Consider the following 21,583-nt stretch of genomic DNA (forward strand, 5'->3'; position numbering starts at 1 on the left):
GATACCAATTAACTTATATACAAAACAGGGACTTCCCTAGCGGTCTAGTGGTTAAGACTCCGAGCTCCCAATGCAGGGGGCACAGGTTCAATCTCTGGTCGGGGAACTAAGATCCCTCAAGCTGCGTATGGCGCCGCCTAAGACATTAAATAAATAAACACAAATTTTAGAAAACCAGAAATAAACCCACAGACATAGAAAACAAACTTATGGTTACCAAAGGGGAAAGGGGAGGGTGAGGGATAAGTTAGGAGGTTGCGATTAACAGATACACATTACTATATATAAAATAGATAACCAACAAGGAGCTACTGTAGCACAGGGAACTCTACTCAATATCTAGTGATACCTATAAGGGAAAAGAATCTGAAAAAGAATGCATATATGTATAACTGAATCACTTTGCTGTACACCTGAAACTAACACAACATTGTAAATCAACTATAGCTGAATTAAAAAAATAGAAAAAAATATTGAATACTAATCACTCTTTGGCGTGTAGAAAGTGCTCAATGAATGGAAGCAACGGATTAAACTTATTGTTGTTAAATACCCCAACAACCCTGAGCAGATGACGTTGCCGTCACTGCAAGGAAGAGAAAACTGAGGCTGAGTGAGACTAGGTGCCTTGCCTGGGGTGGAGGAGCTGCTTGGGGATGGAGTCTAATTTGAAAGCCTGTGCTCTTTACTGTGGGCTGGCTTCCATGTGAGCACATAGACATTTGCTTGTTCTGTCTCTGTTACCCTGAGACTGGATTATTGTGACCATCTATTGAAGTGTCAGATCAGGGGTGTGTAGTGTGTTTTCCTTTGTGTGTCTGTGTTCTGCTTGATCGATGCCATTTACTTGTACGTATAAAGCTGTATCACATCTTGAGTTTACTGTTGTATTCTAAACTCTTCACCTTGTGACGTCTTCTTGGGATCTACTTAGATTGTTATTTTTACAAGGTGGAAAGTGTTAGGTGGTGAGATGAACAGCAATTTGGAGCAATGTTCTATGGATAATGCATTATATTCAACTGGATAGTGCGAAGGCTTACTTCTGTACATTTGAACTTGAACCTGGCTCCTCTCACTTTTCTGAGTTGGGACTTTTCCATTGCTACCTATCTCTGATCTATTTCTCATTTCTCTCTTATTGGCCTGTAAATTCATGATGTGATGCCTACACCTTTAAGAAGAATGCATCATGTCAACAACTTGTGGGCCAACAAGAAAGTTGGGTGCATTACTGGGCTTATGGTGTAGTAAATGGTACAACGAGCATTTATCGGGAAGTTGACTGCATCTCATGTGTGAATTTGATGTGTTCACCTCTCTGCTTAACCATAAAATTTGTTTGCAGAAAAAGCTGATATTGCTCTAGAGATGCTAAGTCAAAATTCAGCACTTCCGCTCTTTCCTTGCCCCTGACCCAAATCAAGTTTAATTTTCATTCTTTAGTTGGAAAAACGGAGACATAAATAGCTTCTACTTCCTCCCTTGACTTTTTACTAAAAAGGGAGCCATCATCAAGGTAGATAGCTAGTGGGAAGCAGCCGCATAGCACAGAGAGATCAGCTCGGTGCTTTGTGACCACCTAGAGGGGTGGGATAGGGAGGGTGGGAGGGAAGGAGACGCAAGCGGGAAGAGATATGGGAACATATGTATATATATAACTGATTCATTTTGTTGTGAAGCTGAAGCTAACATACCATTGTAAAGCAATTATACTCCAATAAAGATGTTAAAATGAAAAAAAAAATAGCCCATTGCACAGTCTTTGTGATACTGGATTTGGTTAAAGTGATTTATCAAATAAATAACGTTTCCTCAATTATAAGACCCCACATAGTTTGCATTTGTAATATTTGTGAAATTAGGCTGCCCCTAACAACTGATATATCTGTTTAATGTGCTAATATTTTCTTCCATTACAAAAAAAGCTGTTACTGATGGTGTAACTTAAGATCATTCGTTTCTTAGACTCACAATACAGAATTAGATATTTCCCTTTTTCTTATCAAGGGTTTACCTCCTTAGAGGGGCAGCTTCCAAAGGGAAACATCTAACAATGTATAGGGCCTTGCCACTTTGGGAGCTTAATCAATTCTAAAATCATCTTGCTGTGTCATACCACAAAAAGCACCAGTCAAGGATTCACTGGGAGAGCATTTCCTCCTTAGCTCTGAAAGGCTCACTTTGGTGAGCGCCCATATAAAGCACCGACTTCTTTCTTCATACTTCATAGTTGTCCTCATGGCTAGGATGCTTTGCTGGAAGGCAGGGGCCCTACAGTCCCTCAGACCCTAACTCCTCGAGGCTGATTTTCTCTGGCAAGATGAAGCAGAGATCTGAGGTCAACTTTTCAAGATCATCTCATTGCTTCAGACACTTCCTTGCAAGTACTTCTCTAGTTCCTCTGATCAGCAAAAATAATAATGGTGAGAATATCGATTACAATACTCTATATTTATTTTGGCAAGATTTATAGCTCATTACAGTTTTCCAGTGTGTGAGGATTTATATATCTTCAAGAGAAATTTCTGAGGCTGACAGGGCAAGAATTACAGTTCCCGTTTGTAGATGGAACGGTGAAGCTTCTGGATTTGTGACAAACCTATGGAGCATCTAGAAAACGAACCTCAGAAAGTGACGGAGGTGCGGGAGGATGGGTGTGGACTTTGGGTTCACATTTCAGTTCTGCCACTTACTAAAAGGTATCATCCCAGGGGCACTTCCCTCGCAGTCCAGTGGTTGGGACTCCGCTTCCCCTGCAGGGGGCGCACGTCGAGTGGCATGGCCAAAAAAAAATAGTATCCCAGGGAGCTGCCTTAACTCTCCCAAGCGTTTGCTCATCTGCATAGCTGGGATCATCAAACCGGTGGTAAAGTGCCCAGTGGGACCACAGATGACACCTGCCCCATGGTGAAGCCTCAGTGCGTGGGAGCTATTATTTCCATTATTCTTTTCTAGAAGTCACTTAGCCTAAAGGAACATTCAGCTTAAACCTAGCACTGCTCTAAGACATAAGATGGTTGAAGAGTTTTGCACACTGAAATAAATTCCATGAACGTTAGTGATATTATTTTGCCATAAGTTTGCACTAGTTGGAATGTAAACTATGCTAGTGAAACAAAGATTCAAGAAGTCAGACTAGCTTTGAGGGAGCTTGGAGTCTTATAACTTACGGCCTGTCCAGAGTTGCAACTGTTAATTAGGTTACTTCCTTCGTTAATTGGCCCCTTTCCCATTTTTAGCCAGAAGGGTTGTCCAACTGTCTGGAGCCAGATGTCTACACAAGAACACATTTCCCTATTTCCAGGAAAGTGAAATGCTCATGGAGGAAGAATTTTCTTAAAAAACACAGTGGCCAGAAAAAAAAAAGTGTCAGCACAACAATCTAAAGCTCTGCTTTAGATGAGAGAGAACTTGGTTCTCTCTGGCTCAGTCCTCAGAGGTGAATCCCCCAAGCTGGATTTTTCATTCTCTTTCTGCCCACCCCTTTAACTGTACAGGACAGACTGCCCTGCTGAGTTTTGCTGGGAGGGGCGGGGGAGGCAGAAAGAAAGATTTCTGAGGGTACTTAATTTTCCAGCTCTTTTTTTAAAAATTAATTTTTATTGGAGTATAGTTGCTTTACAATGTTGTGTTAATTTCTACTGTATAGCAAAGTGATTCAGCTCTATGTATACACATATCCCCTCTTAAGCTGGCAAGCTGTTTGGACTGATGACACTAATGGGATTAACCCTTTTATTTCAGAAATGCAGGCGGTAAGATGGGGACCAGAGAGGGAGAGAGGGGCTACTTTTCACCCGGCAGCAAAGGTTGGGCTGAACAATTCACTGTCACAAGGAGGGACAGAGCCGCGCTTGTGCAGATGGCCCTGACCGGCTCTGAGACCTGATTAGGTCCCGCGTGTCAGCAGCTGAGCCACTGCAGAAGCAAGGCCTCTCATCAAACCCATCTCCTGCAAGGATCCCTTCTCCCTTACCCCTGCCCGGTCACTGCAGCTGACAAAACTCCAGACAGCGCACCGCAGCGGGGGGTCTGGGGGCCGCCTCACGTTTCTCTGTCTGCCCTCAGTGCTCGGATTGCAGCCCCTGGGAGTTCTTCCGAGCGGTGTGTGATCCCTTCTTTCCGCAAACGTGCAATGCAGGTGTGCGCACTCAAAAGAGCAGCGCAGAAATCACCGCGAAGCCCCCGTGGCGGAGCAGAAGCTTCCTTGGAGGCGGTTCCTTTTTGATTGAAGTCATTGTTTCACATTCAAAGACGTGGATAGGGATGCGTGTAAGTTCCCTCCTGCAGCATTTCCCAAAGTGTAAATTCTACGAGATGGCGGGTGGACAGGGAGTTTGGGAAAATCGGGGTTAAAAACGTTAAAGGGGTTTGGGGCGCGTCTGGTCGGTGGGGCGGGCCCCCTGCCCGGCCTCATGCATATTCATCAGCTGCCGCGCCTCCCCGCGTCGCACCGGGAACCCCCTTTTGCTTGGAGTCTTGAGGGACACACTGCTTTAATGCAACGGCCTCTCCTGAAATGAGGAGATAGAGCTCCTAACTGGGCTCAAAGGGGAAATCTGATATGTTAGTGGAAAGACTGAGGTGGTTTATTGTGGTCACTGTTTCATCTTTATTACTTGGGTAAAGCCAGGGTAACATTCGTATGTTACTAACTCCATAAACATAGATTTCCCAATCTCTAGAATGAGCGAACTGAAAAAATGTTATTCTATTAAACAATGCTAGTTGGTATGTATTTCACTAATATGATTGAATTTTTACACCTTTAGAAAACTTCATATAATATTTGCCAATGAGAAAATAAAATCTTTTTTTTAAATTGAAGTATAATTGCCTACAACACTGTTAAGTTCCAGGTGCACAACATAGTGATTGGATATGAGAAAATAAAATCTTTTGTCAGACCGTTTTGGATTTTGGTTTAGAAAATATGGCCAAACCCATTCGTTGAGCTTATTACATACATAGATTGCTCTGTTCATAGCATCTCTGGGGGGGGGGCGTATATACAGATGCCAACTCTGAATTTTTAGATACCGACTCTGAATTTTCAACAAATTGATTCTTATTTATGCAAAATATCTAAATAATATATTCTATTTTTGTATTAAAATGGTATTCTGTAATATGATCTTGTAGCTTTTTAAAAAATCAATATTTTGTAGTAAAAATGCAAAACTTGCACGAAAGGAATCACCACTTTTATCACAGTAATCACCTGGGAAAGGGAAAGAGAGGAATGGAAGGTGTTTTAAGGTCTTAACTGTTATCAGTAATGTTTCATTTCTTTTAAAAATAAGCAATAGGGACTTCCCTTGAGGTCCAGTGGTTAAGACTCCGTGCTTCCACTGCAGGGTCTGTGGGTTTGATCCCTGGTCGGGGAACTAAGTTCCCCTATGCTGTGAGGCACGGCCATAAATAAAATAAAATAAAATAAAGTAAAAATAAGCAAAAGAACTGAAGCTTGTATGGAAAAAAGTTAATATCTAGGTGGCTGAACAAGGATGTCTTTTGTGCTATTTTTTATGTAAAAAATTATCTTTTGTCTATACATGTAATGTGTTTCATTATAAAATATGAAATGCAAGAGTACCTGTGAAACTCCCTAAATTTCCAATCAACTGGCTTTAGCTGCATACGTCTAATGAGTTGGTTCTAGTCCCACTGTCAAAGCTCCACACTTGATCTCCTTTGCATAAAGTTTAAAATTAGTTTTACTAATGTGGGCAGCTGTGGCTTTTGTTAGTTCTCCTACACAGACAGACCTAATCAAGCCACAGAGGGGCTCAATGGACACATAAGTTCATTATATCTCAATCTTTTGGCTAAGATTTGCATTTATTATAACTTTATCTTCCTTCATCTTGTAGTGATTCTCTCTAAAAGATTCTCATCTTTCTATTTAAAATTACATGTTGAGTGACTTTAGCAAGCCAGAGTTCAAGGTCAATTGCTTCTTCATCCTAAAAAAATAGCTACGGCATTAATTTATGGATCAATTAATGTAATTTACTGAATGCTTAAGAGCTATCAGGCACTGTGCTAAGCACTCTTTCTGCTCTTATCACATCTAACCCCACACGAAAAGTATGTGAAAAGTCTTATCACTCCCACTTTGCTGATGAGGAAACGGAGGCCCAGGAAAGTTCTAGAACTTATCCAAGGCCACTGGGCTAGAAATGTGTTCCCATCAGACCTGTGTCCCTTAAAGCCTATATTCTTAGCTACTCTATTGCCTTCTAGAGATGCTATTGAGCTCATTATTATTATAATTCTGAGGGACATCCCAATGTCAGCATCAAGTTCCTTCCATTCTACGACATGTATTTCTCACCACTTTGGAAAGTTATGATATTGGAATGGTCTTCCACTTGGCACTGGTGGTGGTCCTACCTCTCCATCCACCTCTCCAGCCTAGGCTACTGCTAGGATCAGCAGATTGTTTCACTTTAATCGTGGCCTTGTGGTCATTTAGGAAACAGCCCCTATCCTACAGCATGTCCTTCCTTCTGGCCAAACCAGCTGTGCTCAGCCATCGTTTAGTCATATCATGCTGTGTGTATTCCTGGGTAACCTGAGTGGGTAAGTCCTTTTAATTATTTTTCTTCTTTTTATATATAAAAGAGTAACGTTGTTTAGTTGATTTTTTTTTTGTTTTTTCACTCAACTGGTTCTTTAAAGACTGAAGGAAGGGTTTTGGGCTTGCCTTGCTGCCACTTACGAAAATTTCACAGTGGTTGAGAACTAATTTCATCAGGAAACATTCTGAGCTTCAGTTAAAATGTAAAATGCTTTCTTTAGCCCCAGGTTAAAATAAAATTTCATTTGCTTTTACTTTTCTGCAATAACGCCAACAAGGAGATATTGCCAGGGGCTCGAGGGAAGCCAATTCTATAGCTAAACAAATCGATGGTAAATCTACTTGCCAAATCCTGAACATACCCACTGAATAAGTGTTAGGAACACACACACACACACACACACACACACACACACACACACACACACCCCTATTGAACTATCCAGGGTAAGGATGAGATTTCCCTAATGGAAATTAACGTCCTACTATTAAGATTCTCACGTTCTCAAACTCCTCACACACAGCAGGTTTGTGTGCCCAGTTATAAACCGAAAACACACAGCTTCTTAATTAATAACAACAGGTACCATTTATTGAGTGATGGTATTATTGAACGATGACTATGTGCCTGACCCTGTTCTAAGCCCTTTAGGCCTAGAAGCTGGTGCCATAATAATCCCTATTTTTCGGATGCAGAAATTGGGGCACAGAGAACGTAAGTCAATTGCCCAAGGTCTCACAACTGGTGAATGGCAGTCTGGTTCCAGAGCTCATTCTCTTTGCCTGTAGACTGTACTGCCTCTGCTGTATATCCAAACCAAAGAAAGGTTTCCAGAAAATACTAGACAAACTCTAAACCATGATGATGACAATGATGCTAACTAGGAAAATCATTTATTGAGTCTTTGATGGTGTACTCAGGCGCTATGGTAGGTTTTTTTCCCTACACGTCTCATATAATCTTCATAATCTAGGGGCTTAGTTTTGATTATTTTTATTTTATAATGAAACTGAGGCTCAGAGAGCTCAGGTAATTTGCCTAAGGTCACAGAACTAGTTATTGTCTGACTTTGGATTCAAATGGGTCTATAGCTAGCGCTCATGCCATTGCCTAGCTTCTACACCCGCGTAAGCTCCTGATTCAGTGAGCAAAGGGAACCAAAATGTTCTTCTCAGCACTGCGATAGCCATTATCAATTTCATTATCACTAATTACCATTAGAACACTTGGTACCTTCCCACCTCAGAGTGAAGCCGCGTGTGATATAATTTTAAAATACTTTAACATCCCTGGGTAAGATATGTGCTTTGTGACTTTGGAATGTATTATTTTGTTAGAATTATTCACTCTTCAGACCAGTGTCTGACTTCTGAATTAACTGCAAATGAATGGCAGGGTTAGAAGGGTATAAACTGTCTGAAGTTGTTCCTCCATATTTGCTCATAACTACTAGTTGGAAAAAAGGAACATAAAAATTCCTTAACTATATCGAAATTTACTGAGATCCAGTAAATGGAAACATAGTCAGATTCCAAGACAAGGAAGCAAAACTACAGTCCCAGGTGGTAGGATTTCTTGTTGAGAGTCTAAGGCCCTAGAGCTTGAAGGAAGATCTGGGCACGTGTCCCTGTGCGGGCATCTGCCCAGCCAAGGAGGCAGACCGAGGACCACCTGCCCTCCAAGCGCGATCCACTAGCTCAGTCTGCCTCATAGGGGTTGAGTTAGAGTTTTGAAGATGAGGCTCTGGTTTAGGAAGGTTAAGTCATTGCCCTAATGTCATAAGACCAAAAAGAGGTGGAGCCTAAACCCACTCCCAGGCAGGTCTGAAATCGGCCAGGGCTCTTAACTACTGAGTAATCCCACTTAGGTTTCCGGGGAGCAAAGAGAATCTTAGCAGGGGGAAGCAAGGATCAGGGCCTTACTGATAACACAATGCCCCTGCTTGCAATCAACAGACCCACCGTAGCAAATTATCAGTGGAGTGAAACATGCTTTTCTAACTTAGGTTTAGATTTTAATGTTACTACTCCCAGGTGAACTTTCAAATTAAAAAAAAATAGTTGATGTCGAGAACTCAAATGAAAGAATCTCTAAATATATTTAGAGTTTTCTCTTTGTGTCCTTTCTGGGAAAGCTCCATAGAGATTTCTAAGGAATTGAAAATGGGCTGCATGTAGTAATCCTAGTTTACATGGTATTTTGAACGTGGCGACTGCATTAACCTGATTCCAATGTATTCTTACCTTTTGTACCACATTAACACAAGCCAAAGGAGTACACACACACACACACACACACACACACACACACACACAGAGCCCAAATAATATTTGCCTTTTGGGGGATATAATTTGACTACTTTGTAAGGCTCAGATAGGTATCTTTGTGCCAAGAGGTGCAGGGCATGCACCTTTTTCTGGGAAGATGATGGTGTTTATATTACAAAGATTTAAAAAAACCTACAGTGCTGCATCAGTGTGGCCAATTCCTCTACTTTGGAAATGGGAGCATCTTGGTCTCTTCTTGCACTAGGAAGGGGACATGATGCCATTGGGATGTGTCTAAAACTCTCAGACAAGACTTTATAAGTGGCCATGATTGACTTCTCTGTTAAGTTTGTTTTACTTTAGGAGGTTTGTGTACCATATCAAATCAACTATTGTAACACAGTTTCTAAAATAGAAAAATTAAGGTTAAAATCAACTCTTAATGTATGCAGAGTGCCAATCAAGCTTCAACTTTGAAGCCCATTTCCTTAGGGGCACTTGTGGGCTGGGAGCCCCTGGGATGGGGGCTGGCCAAGGCCACACAAAGCAGAGGTTGTAACTCTAGACCCTGAGAAGGAGGTGGATTTGTAACCGGCAAAAATGATCGGCCATTAAATCATCAGAAGAATAAACTAATAATTCCTTCTAAACAATAAAGGATTTTCTTCATCACAAATACTCAAGAGGTGGGGCACAGTAGTACATTTTACTTGGACATGGAAACAAGAAAAATCAGAGGGAAATACACATCAATGTTATGCTCTCTATCCTGAACTCTTAAAATGTACATTTCAAGGGTCAGCCCCCTGGCAGGAAGGAAATAGCGTGTTCTATTTGGGGCACAACTCCAGGAAACAGCTACCAGGACAGACCTGATCTGAGTATGGCTTATAGATATTAGAACCAACATTTCCTCCACATCAATACCCCATCCCTCCAGAAATCTTAATAGGCTTTTGAGAGCCTCCATTTAGAGCCGGCTGCATAAAATGATCCTTTGATGAAAAGGGATTGGAACAAGGGTTAAAGTCGACATGGAAAGGTGACCGTGGAGGGCACGGTGTTCATACATCCCTCCTTTAATATGTGTGGTGTGCACCTGTGATAAGATGATTCATTACCTGGGTCCGCTCTTTGACAAGCTCCATCGTTCAGGCCTCAGGGGTTCTGATGGGACAATCCTGCACCCGTCCAGGAAATATAACAAGATCCGCTTTTTTTTTTCCCCCTGGGATGTGGATGGAGCCGGTTTAGCTTATAATGCATCTCTATTTACTCTTTATGTAAAATAAAGCAAGGTTCAAGACACCTCAATTCCTGTTCCCCCAGAGCAGGCCAAGCATAGAGGAGTAACCTCACTGCTGGGTAAGTAACCTGGGAGGAGAAATCTCGGCAAGGTTGCAAGCTCCTTCTCTCTTGTGTTTCATCATCAGAAACAGCAACATTTGAGAACCAGGTGCCCTACCCAGCGAGGCTGGGCTCTGTGTCAGGCCTTTGAATGGAGGGCACCCCTGACACCATCAGCTTCAACCTCTTTGGCTCTGCACGCAGCTTTCAGGTTTACTGGGGTCTTGAAGAGGGACCGCCTTCATCAAGAAGCCCCGTCAGCATCCTGGTGGTCGCGATGCTGGCACCTGAGCAGTGTGAGGGAACAGACGTGCCTGATGGTGACATGAGCAAGGTTTAATGGCCCTAGCAGGCTGAAGTAAATCTACAAGCACACGAGAGACCGCTGAGGGCTAGTGAGAATTGGCAAGTGGCTGGGCACGTCGGCGACTGGCGGTTTTAGGATAACTCTAACTCACGCCTTTTCTTTTTTACCTTTACAGGACATCCTGAATTGTTTCCCATCACCTCCGCATACATCCAGAAATAGCTTTCTTAAGGTTAATTTAAAAATCTTAGAGCAATTAGGGAAGGAAACTTACCAGTCTCCTCCAATACCCAAATTTCCAAAAAATGAAAAAATAAAAAAAAGCAAAATGGAAATCTTACTTGTAAAATGTAACTGATTTTTCTTAGAAAGAGTCTCCCAATCCTGAAAAGTAATTTCTTCAATTAAGGTCATAACATGAGTCATCGTATAGAAATAAAACCAAAATAAAACTTAGTAGACATTCTAGGGGAAGGAAAAAAATCTTGCCTCTAAATTAGAGAAACACCTCCCAACCCTTCTCTTCTTGACGTTGCTGGTCAACATTATTTATTTGCCTTGTACGGCTGCGGTTACATATCACTGTCATGCAAAAGAAATTCATTTCTTTTCCAAGTTCAATCTGCCATAAAAATTCACTCTTGTTCCCATCTCCCACTCACCTGTCCTTGTGCATTAGTAACTAGTTGACCCGTGACCCCCTGCAGACTGGAGAGGGCATTGCCAAAGGCCTGTGAACTTGCTATGGAGCCCATGGCTGCTGCTGCTGCAGCCGCTGCAGCCTGACTTGCTAGTGGATTATTAACCAGCTGCAAAGAGAGAAAAGATCAGGGTGAAACCACCAAGACACGCACAGCACACGGAAACAACATTCACTTGTGGGGGGAAAGTTATCACTCCAAATGGCTCATGCAAAGGGCCTGGGGAACGTTCCCTCTGAAGCTGTAGGGTTTGGGAAAGGTTGGAAATGAGGTTGGAAGGGAAATATTCTCCATCAACACTGGGCTGCTTAATGGAGCCTGGGTTTGGGAGTCACCCCAGGAGGGAGGGAGGTGGGCCCCAGGGGCGATGTGGGACCTTAGGATCTTCCCAGGTGGAGAAATAATTTTGGAGAAGTCCCTGGGTTTTGTTTGCTAGACTAAATAAAACTTGGAGAAAAGGTCTTCTTTGCTTGAGGCAACCAGACTGAATGTGGGATTAAAACAGGATGGGAGTAGGGGTGGAGGAGAGGAAGAGATTTTAGGGATTTATGCAAATGAGTTTATCATTTTCATTTGTGAATTGCAGTTTCATATCTGGTAAGGCAGACACCTCACCCCACGTCCTTCTCCAAGGATTAAGGAAACCAAAGTCAGGAGAAATAGAAATCTCCAGCCTCTGTGCTCTCAGAGGCTAAGTCTAGGGTTGGGACTTTTGGGGGGGCTCACTTGAACCATGGGATTCAAGGTCAAGGACAAAGGTCCCCTGGTGAATGGTCAGGTTGACATCAGCTTGCTGTTTTAGCTCATATACGGCCTTCCCTTGGCCTCTTTGCTGGGACAAGAGTGAGCTAGGGAGGAATTTGACAGGGGAATAGTGGCGGGGCGGGGTAGGGGGAACGGGGGGTGGAGAGAGCCGCCCAAGGAGGAGGTTATGGCTGCCAAATTTTGTTTTTCCGTGGAGGCCAATTCAATATTCTTTATCCTGCCAATTTTCCAGTTCACAGGTTTTCAGGCCTTCTGACCATGAGGCAGAAGTGTAGCTTGAACTAAAATCTGCATTTAGGTTAATGACTAGATATAAATGCAAGAAACATTTAAACTATTTTCACAGTAATGGTTTTGATACATGAATTTCATTTGTATTTATTCCAGGGTGTTATTTTTTCCCATACAGTTCCTCTCAAGTACAGCAATTGTTGTGTATAATAATGCATTTTCCATCACCAGTTCCCACATCCATGAAATTCCTGCATTTAGCAGAAACCTGCCAAGACTAAGACTTGGTAGAAAAAATTTAATGCCATACTTAATTCAAGTCCTAGAAGCTCTTTTAAAGATGCCTCTTTTTTTTTTAACTTTCTTCTTTACTTTCTCTTTACTGTCTCAGTTTCTTGTCTTTTTCTTTCTTTTCCTTTTTCCCTCCCTCTTCCTCTCAAAACATATTTTATTACTTAATTCCTTTGGAAATTTGCCTAGAGTTTATGTCATCTGATGAGGATGGAAATACTAATTGTCAGAGGAAATATCAAAAAGGACAAGAATTTAATAATTCTCCCCCCATTAATGTAATATCCTTATCTTATTGGTTTCTTTATTCTTTTATAACGAAATTTCACAGCACTAGTTCTACAGTCATTCCATTGACCCAGCACATTTTTTTTAGCAATGAAAATCCACTTTCAGCTCATTACATTATGTGTCTTTTGCCTTTATCTCTCTCCTAAAAGATAATGATTTTCTTTTTAAGGAGAAAAAAAAATTCTCATTCATTAGCCTAAAGAGAAACCCTGTCTTATCCCAGATTACCACCATGGGATTTAAAATTCAGGTTGGCCTTGATATTGGTTTTCTGAGGATATTTGTACAGTGTATAGGAGGCAAGTAATGGCATATGCTGAATGGAAACTCTCCTTGTTTTTGGCTTGACTCCCTAAAGTGAAAGAGTTTATAGCGTGTTGTTTCTTTTTTCACTTCCAAAGTGAGAAGACCACTTGAGGAATACCTTCCCCAAATGGCCAGGATGGACACTGCCTAGGGTGTACACAATTCTCAGGTCATGTGCCGGTTGCTATGTTTACACTTCTTTTCATGCAATACGAGCTGAAATCATAATGAAATCTCTGAATTTCAGGGAGCTCTCAAAATAAGCTTCTTAATCTCAAAGAAAGATTAAATTATGTGCAATTTGGTTTTAATGTTGAATATGCCATTTTGTCCACGAATTTTGAGTGAAACATTTAAATCAGTACCTACAGAATGCTTTCTAAAGAAGATAAGACACTGCTTCCTATTTAATGAAGAGGAAATATTTTTAAAAATTGGAAGACATTTCCCTAACATCTAGGTCAATCAAAAATTCACATAGGAAATTTTGGAATTACTCTCTGGATACAATACAATAGTGTAGATAAGAATTCCCAACATTTAGGACACTAGTGTGTTGTTCAGCAATAGTCCCACGTAGTCGCAATAAATTCAGGTATTATATAAAGGATAAACTGTTGTTCTGAATATAAAACAAAGCACCTACTTAAAATCAGCCTCTGGGCCTTTGTGTTATGCGGCCAGGAATGGGAATACTTCTACTGTTTTGGAAGATTGCTTCAGCGACCATGGATGTACAGATTTTATTTTTTTAACGTTTACTTTCTCTATATCTCGGTCCTAGATTGAAATCCAATCTGTTCCTGTTTTTGCAGCCTTTCTCTCTTAATGAAGCAAATGCCAACTCGATGGCTCTCTTACTTGCATCCCTAGGTCTTTGTGAAGGGTGCAGGGCTCTGGGGAGACGCCTTGCTGGCCTCTGGAAGCAGAGTTGGAAGTGAAGGCAGGGGAGTGAGTGGTATATACAGAGACCAGGTACAAGTCAATCTGTAAGCTGACAGCATTTCAGATGGACCGTTGGTGTTGTCGATGGATGCAGCTTCCTAAATATCTTTTGGCTTTTCTGTCTGGAACTGCCAAGGCAGGGATGTAATATGCATTAGGATACGTGGCAGGAATGGTCAGGAAACCATAAGTGTTCTCTTCATCACCTTGGGTCATGTCACTCTGTATTGTCCCCAGTCATGTCATATTAGCAGTGTTCCTCTCAATACTTCTTCTTGATTGGAGACTCGGGGGAGGTTTGGACAGTGGGGAGCTCAGGCACAATAAGGCACAATAAATGCATATAATGAGCATGTTAACGTTCTAGGACCAACTGGATATTTTGAAGGCACTGCCAAGCGTATGCCTTCAGATCTTTCATTGCCAATGTACCTAACCAGCAAAGGATGGCCCAAATGAGGTCTGACTGTGCTACATACTTGTGTTTGCAATAGACCAGTTCGAAAGACATGCTGCATTCTGGTGCACGCTTGTTTATAAATGTGGTAGCTCTCAAAGCAGGATTTGCATAGAGAGTCCTCATGTCACATCCAAATGGATTCTGGGCCCTGAATACATCAAGCTATAGTTCTATAAGTCTCAGATAGTCTAAAAACCTACTAATAGAAACACTAATTCCTTAAGACAGCCCCCTGAATTTTCGAGAATAAAAGTAACAGGATAATAAAACAAAAATCGTTTTGTACCGGTAAGCAAAGACTTCAAACCTCACAGAGCCTGGTCTATCCATTCATGCAGTTGAGGGCATCCGCTCTGAAACCAGACTGCCTTGGCTTGTGACTTTAAGTAAACCATGCTTCCTACTCTCATAGGTTAAATGGGTGTAAACAGGGCACCCCTGTTCACAGAGTTATGATGAAAGTTAGATGAGATAACATATGCGAAAAAGTTTTGGAATGATACTTGGCACACATCGTGTTCGAAAACAGTGCTATAGCTATTATCCTCGGAGCTCCTAGTGTCCAGCAGGATTCTGAACTGATTAATTTACCAGAATTAGAACTCACCTCCACAAATATCTTTTTACTCTGGAAGTGACGTGAACACAGTAACTGTAGTCTCCACTTTTATACTTTAAGTTGTACTCTCTAATTTTATTTTGCTTATTTTAAAACAGTAGCTTGAAGAAAGCGATTAGCTAAGTAATGTGATTGTTAGATGAGATGAGTTGTATAATTGAAAAGATAAATATGGGGTTTAAAGATATTTCAGACTGGAGGACATCTGAAAGAAGTAGTTAAAGCATGACGTCACCTGCTGGCCTCTCATATTTGATCACGTATAGAGAAATGTATAGAGAAAGCAGTGTTTTGATTCTGAGGCCAGGGTAGGTAGGTGGCAGAACAGCAAGAGAAGACCTTTTTTTTTCTGGTCTGCTTAGTTTACAACATTTGTTAGGGTTCCAGAAGGACACCCGTTTTGCAGTTTAATTCCTGCCTCATGTCAAACTATGGTGAATGAGTCTATCCCACAGTTGTTAATTTGATAGTGAAGGCATGCAGGAAGTAGATTCATAAAAAAAATTTCCCTTGGGATTTGCAATGGTTGATTTCTCCGTTCACGTATCGATAGGGATATTGGGTAGTCATCTCATAATCAGAATAAATCCATATTCCCAAATCCATAGGGCTCTATGCACATCCTTATTATCTGTGGACACTAAATGGTGATGGAAAGAAAAACTCTGATACAGTTTCTTCAAGGAGGACTCTTAGATGGCGTCACCTGTGTGACATCACATAAATGTCACCAGAGATAATATGGTGGGGTATCCAAATCCAGCCCTGTCTTCTCTTTCTCTGAAAGACTCCCATTCTACAGCCTGCTAAAGAATTCAGGTTTCTTGAATCTGAGCCTTAGTAGTCACAATATTGTTCCTGAAAATTTGCTGATTACATTATTCTATTAGTATAAACCTTATTTACAAGACTACGGCAGCATAACGCAGCACTTTGGCTGTAGTGTTATATTCTATGTCTATGTCTTTGTACCAGGAGGACCTTACGAATGCAGCCGGCTCAAACCTTTCTTTGGAGCATAATTGCTCATGATCTATAGTTGTATCATTCTCCTCATGAGCTATGTGAGTTTTATAGAATATGGATTTTGGAGCAGCTCTTTTTGCTACTAACTTTTCAATTTAAAACTCTGAAACTGTGGTGCCATTTGTTTTTAAATGAGGATGTTCATGAACACATTCATCACAATTCATTCCCCATTTAAGGTCTGAAATGACTTGCAGTGGCTGCCTAGAAACAGGAGGGCAAATGTGGCTCGTCATTTCCATACACTAGGTCCTTGACTTTTCTTATACTGCAAAACGTGTTTCTTGGTTCCTTGGGACTCTTCTAACCAAATCAGTATTTCCACTTCTTACCCTCAAGGCTTCTCTTAAAGGTCAAGGAAATACCGGTAGACAAATTCTGGAAGGGCGGCCATATTCATCTCAATGACCCACCCGATGTGTGTTCTATCCTACTAGGTTTTTCCCTTTGATCTCATGATTACTTATTATGTGTTATGAAACCCTCATCACAGCAATCAGTTTTGTGAGTTTTATTTTATTTTTTAATTTTAATGTTTATTTTTGGCCTCACTACGTGGCATGCGGGATCTTAGTTCCTTGACCAGGGATCAAACCCGTGCCCCCTGCAGTGGGATCGCGGAGTCTTAACCACTGGACCTCCGGAGAAGTCTCAGTTTTGTGAGTTTTAATATTGAGTCAAGCTTTGCTGCTTGCTCTCTGCCCACTTCCCTGAAGAGATGGCAACGTGCTACATGCTGCCCGTCCAACTCTCTGCCAACGAAAAGTCTCCATTTCCATGGCTGAGACGTCTCAGACTGGAGTGCATGAGATGTGCCATGATGACTCTCAGATACTGCAACGTCCTAAAATACCTTTGAGTCATCAACGTAAAGTCACATGGATTTCAGTCTAGTCTCAAAATGAATTATATTTAATTTATTTTAATTTTCTGGCCAACTGTAGTATAGTAATTTTCTATTAATGCTCCAGTAACTTTCTATCAACACCCAGCTACACTGGCTAACAGAGGAATTTTGTAAATGACCTAAAGTCTGAGGTTGAGTTTCCCAGAAACAGGATGGAGGGGGAAGGGAGGAATTCCAATCTGGCAGGGGCTCTGGAGTGTGAGTTCCGACTCCCGAGGCAAGGAGGCTGGGTGTCCACACTCAACACCTGACAGTCCCAGTTCACATCTGTGGGGTGGAGGAGAGGCTTGGGACTCAAATCCCTGGGTACTGTTGGCTCTTTGCTCTTGGGACAAAGTGGAGTGTTTGGAAGCAGAGCTGCTCGTGCTGGTTTTTGAAAGCCCCCCAAGACGGGGGCAACTTACAGAAAAGAAGGATTCCCAGGGATCTGGGTGGAACTTGAACAATTATGGCTACAAGGCAAATGTCACTCCCTTTCACTCATTAAAGTCTTAACCCTGCAAACATTTATTCAGGACCCACTATGTTTTGGGCACAGTGTGAGAAAGATGGTGTGAATGACAGAGTGACATGTTCCCTACCCTCTGGTGACTTATAGTCAAAGAGGGAAAGAGATCTGGTAGGAAGAGATGGGAGGTAGGAAAAGATGAGCTGTCCAGGGAGCAGTATCCAGACCTGGAGGGGGTGGCAGTCTGGTGTGGGGTCAGTGAGAGAAGAGGTTGTGGGTTCAAAGAGACCTGGGAGGGCATCTCTGATTCTGTCTCTGTCTACCTTGTGCTCGCTCAGAGTTGCACAGAAATGTGAATGGCAATGAATTTTATCTGAAAAGGGAAAGGGGAGCAGCACAGTGTAAGGATTAAGAGCTTGCATTCTGGAACTAGATTGCCTGGGTTCCAATCATGAAGCTGCCAGTAACTTGCTGTACCTTTCTGCTAAGGTCTGAATGTTTGTGCACCCGCTCCCTCCAATTCATATGTTGAAATCTTAACCCCTAAAGATGATGGTATTAGGAGATGGGGCCTCTGGGAGGTGCTTAAGTCACAGGGGTGGAGCCCTCAAGGATGGGATTAGTGCCCTTATGAAAAGAGACCCCATAGAGATCTTTAGCCCCTTTCACCACATGAGGACACAGTGAGAAAGCACTGTGAATCAGGAGAGGGCTCTCAACAGAACTCAACCATGCTGGTGCCTTGATCTTGGACTTCCCAGCTTCCAGAACTGTGAGAAATAAAATTTTGGTTTATTAAGCCACCCAGTCTGTGGTGTTTTGTTATAGCAGCCTGAAAGGACTAAAACACTTTCTGTGTCTCAGTTTTTTCAGTGTTCGTAAACTGGGGGTAATAATAGGAGTAATGATGTAATGGGGATGCTGTGAAAAATACATGAGTTAATATATGCAAAATACTAGAAGAGTTCCTGGCATACGGTAAGCACTATGCAAATTTTGCTATAATAATTTTTATTCCCTCCAGGAACTTCTGGCCACACTATTGTTTAGGTTTGCAGCCCCTCAGCCCCTCACTCCCTTGAGGGGAGTCACAATGGGACTTTTTGCAGATCCTCAACTACCCTGGGGTGTTTGCACTTGCTGTTTCTACATCCGCAACCCTTTCCCATTCACATCTCTCTTCTCCCAGGTCACCTCCATAGAGACACGTTTCTTGACTACTTTATCTAAAAAGCACTCCCTTTCTTTCAAAGATTCATGCCAAAACATGTACAAGGAAATGATACAATGTCGGGGATTCATTCTGAAATAATCTACGCAGTGGGGAGAAGGGGTGGGGATATAGAAGAGGGTCTGGTGTTGATCACTGTAGAACCTAGGTGGTGGATATATATGGTTCATTATGCTATTTTTTTTTGCGGTATGCGGGCCTCTCACTGCTGTGGCCTCTCCCGTTGCGGGACACAGGCTCCGGACGCGCAGGCTCAGTGGCCACGGCTCATGGGCCCAGCCGCTCCGCGGCATGTGGGATCTTCCCGGACCGGGGCACGAACCCGTGTCCCCTGCATCGGCAGGTGGACTCTCAACCACTGCGCCACCAAGGAAGCCCCTCATTATGCTATTTTTTCTACTTTTACATGTGCTTGCAATTTTCCGTAATACAAAGTTTAAAAAAAAAATTCCCTTTCACTCTCCATCTAGTTTTCTCATGTATTTCACAGCACTTGTAGAGTCTAATATTACATTAGTCATTTGTGTATTCTCTTCATCCCTCTCTCTAGAATATAGTTTTTGGTTCACTGCTGTACCTTCAGCTCTTCAACAACACCAGGCACCCAGCAGGCCCTCAGTCAACATGGATTGAATGAACATATGAAGGAGTGAGTCAAAGATATCTAGGCCTGACTGGGATCTTGGTGGGAGTTGGACCTTCAACTTACAGAAAAGAGTGAAAATTTTGGAGGAAATTTGTCTAACCTCATCTTTTTCAAAACACAGCACCACACTTTAAAGTCTCTCGCACCCACTGGACTGACTGACCAGAGCCTTGAATATGGGTGACTCAGTCCCGAGTGTTCGTGAATAATCCCTGATGGGTCAGTTCCTCGTGTGAGTCAGCGCCTGCACTTACAGCATTCCTCTCAGCTGCCCAGGCAGACTCCCCCAAGGAATTCTGGGAATATCCCAGGATATAAAAACAACGGCAGCATCTAAGGATGAAGGCTCTTCCCTGGACCTCTTGGACCAAAAGCATCCCTGGAAACTGCAGGCTGAGAATCAAGTGGGGATGGGGCTGTGTGGAGGGCTTAAGCTCCAGGTTTGATTTTACCTGGGAGCTGAAGCATAAGGAGGCAGTGAATGAGGGCTTTTATTTATTTTTTTATCCTTGGGTTGTGTTGGTGGAGATGGAGTTGGACTATGGGGTTTGCATCCCCAGCCCAGCCCCATGGACTAGAGCAAAGCTTTTGCAGACAGCAGCACGGGCAGGAGCAGAAAGGGCTGTTTTCCCCAGATAAGGATGGATCCATGTGTCCCTTTGAGGCTGGGTGGTAGAGTGTGACATCAGTGTAGGAGGGGCATGCTCTCCCTTCGTGCAGCCTCACTGTGGTGGGACTTCAGGGGGTGTCGACCACTTGGGCATTTACATGGTCTGTGGTTCCTGGAGGTCACTGGGGGCAGTGTCAAAAGTGAGGTTCTATTCAGATGGCTTTGCAAACCCTGCACATCAAGGCAGGTGAACAGAGGGGAGACTATGAGCACATGTGGATGCCCTGGAGAGTGTTCTAGAAGGACACTGGAGAGAGAGGTGGATTCTGAAGAGGGCCTGGGTCCAGGGTCTGCAGGCTGATTGATGAGATCTGCACCAAGGGAACAGGGACCCCTTGAGGGAGGGGAAGGAAATAAGTCTGGCCAGCACACTGTGATTGGCTGCAAACTATTAGGAAGCTCTCCGATGGGGGGCATTTCTTTTTTATTTTTAAATTTACTGATAAAATTGTCAAGCCCAGCGCTGAGGGGGAAAAACTAGTGTTTAACTTACCCCAATACATTTGATTTGGAAGCAGAGAGGTCAGTATTATGGAAACTCACGAACACTAAATCAGACTTTATCTAAGTTATATGCAGGCCAATACTGTGTTACCACCAGCTTACACATCTCATTTCCTTTTCTGTCTAGTCCTCCATTTAGTAACCTGAAAATCTATCTTTTTATTGAGTTTCATGCTATTTTCCTACTTACATACAACAGCGCTCCTCTCACCAATTGCCTATTGTCATGGCACATTAGTTAGGTGAATTTGTTGATATTTCAAAATTACTCTTTCTGTATCTTTCATTCTATCATCCAGTTTAAATAAGTGATTGGGAGCACTCCTGTGATGAAAGAAAAAAGGCTAATTTTTTTAAAGAATAAATTGCTTCCCTGGTACAGCAATTGGTAATATTCCAGTTTCTAGCTATGGGAAAGCAGGGCACACTCTTGCCCCGCCCACGTCTAATTTACTTAAATTACTCCCCAACACTGGTTGAGCCCCTGCAGGGAAAATAGGTGCTATTGAGGGCTGAAGAAAGACAAGAAAGGATGAGGCACTCAAAGAAAGACAAGGCATGGTCTGCCCTGCGGAGCCTCAGGACAATTCTGTTCATCAGATACTTCCCCATAAACGTGGGGCAGGCGCTGAGCCGGGCCCCAGGGATACAGAGGTGAACGAGGCAAGAGTCTTTTGCCTTGATGTGCTCCCTAATTGATGAATTGCTGACTTCCACCCCGTGTAGCCAGTGCTGTAAGAAAGGGGTGCCTGGAGCCCAGATGAGGGGCCGTCGCTAGACCTCAGGCATGCAAACCACTTAGGATCTTAGAATCAAGAAGGATGATTAGGAGTTGACTGGGGAAGCGTTGGGAACGGGAGAAAGAAGGGAATAGAATGGAGGGCAGAGAAAGCATTTCATGGGTGTGAAGCCACTGCATTGGTACTTGGATATTTTGGGACCATGAAGTGAGGGAGGGGAGTGGCAGATGATGGGGTGAGGTGTGAGATTATGGAGGGAGCACTTGGTGTGTCACCTTCATTCTGTGTGGGAGG

General features: G+C 42.6%; 1 protein-coding gene across 2 annotated transcripts in view; it reads right to left on the reverse strand.

Moving 5' to 3' along the window:
• The window catches only part of POU6F2 (POU class 6 homeobox 2), a 445,974-nt gene that overhangs the window by 40,523 nt on the left and 383,868 nt on the right, over positions 1-21,583 (reverse strand). For both annotated transcript variants that reach the window (XM_065883909.1, XM_065883910.1), the window contains one exon: positions 11,171-11,317. In XM_065883909.1, the coding sequence (XP_065739981.1) occupies positions 11,171-11,317 (147 nt within the window). The remainder of the gene's footprint in view (positions 1-11,170; positions 11,318-21,583) is intronic.

Source organism: Phocoena phocoena, chromosome 9, assembly GCF_963924675.1.
Source record: "Phocoena phocoena chromosome 9, mPhoPho1.1, whole genome shotgun sequence".
In the NCBI taxonomy this organism is placed as follows: domain Eukaryota; kingdom Metazoa; phylum Chordata; class Mammalia; order Artiodactyla; family Phocoenidae; genus Phocoena; species Phocoena phocoena.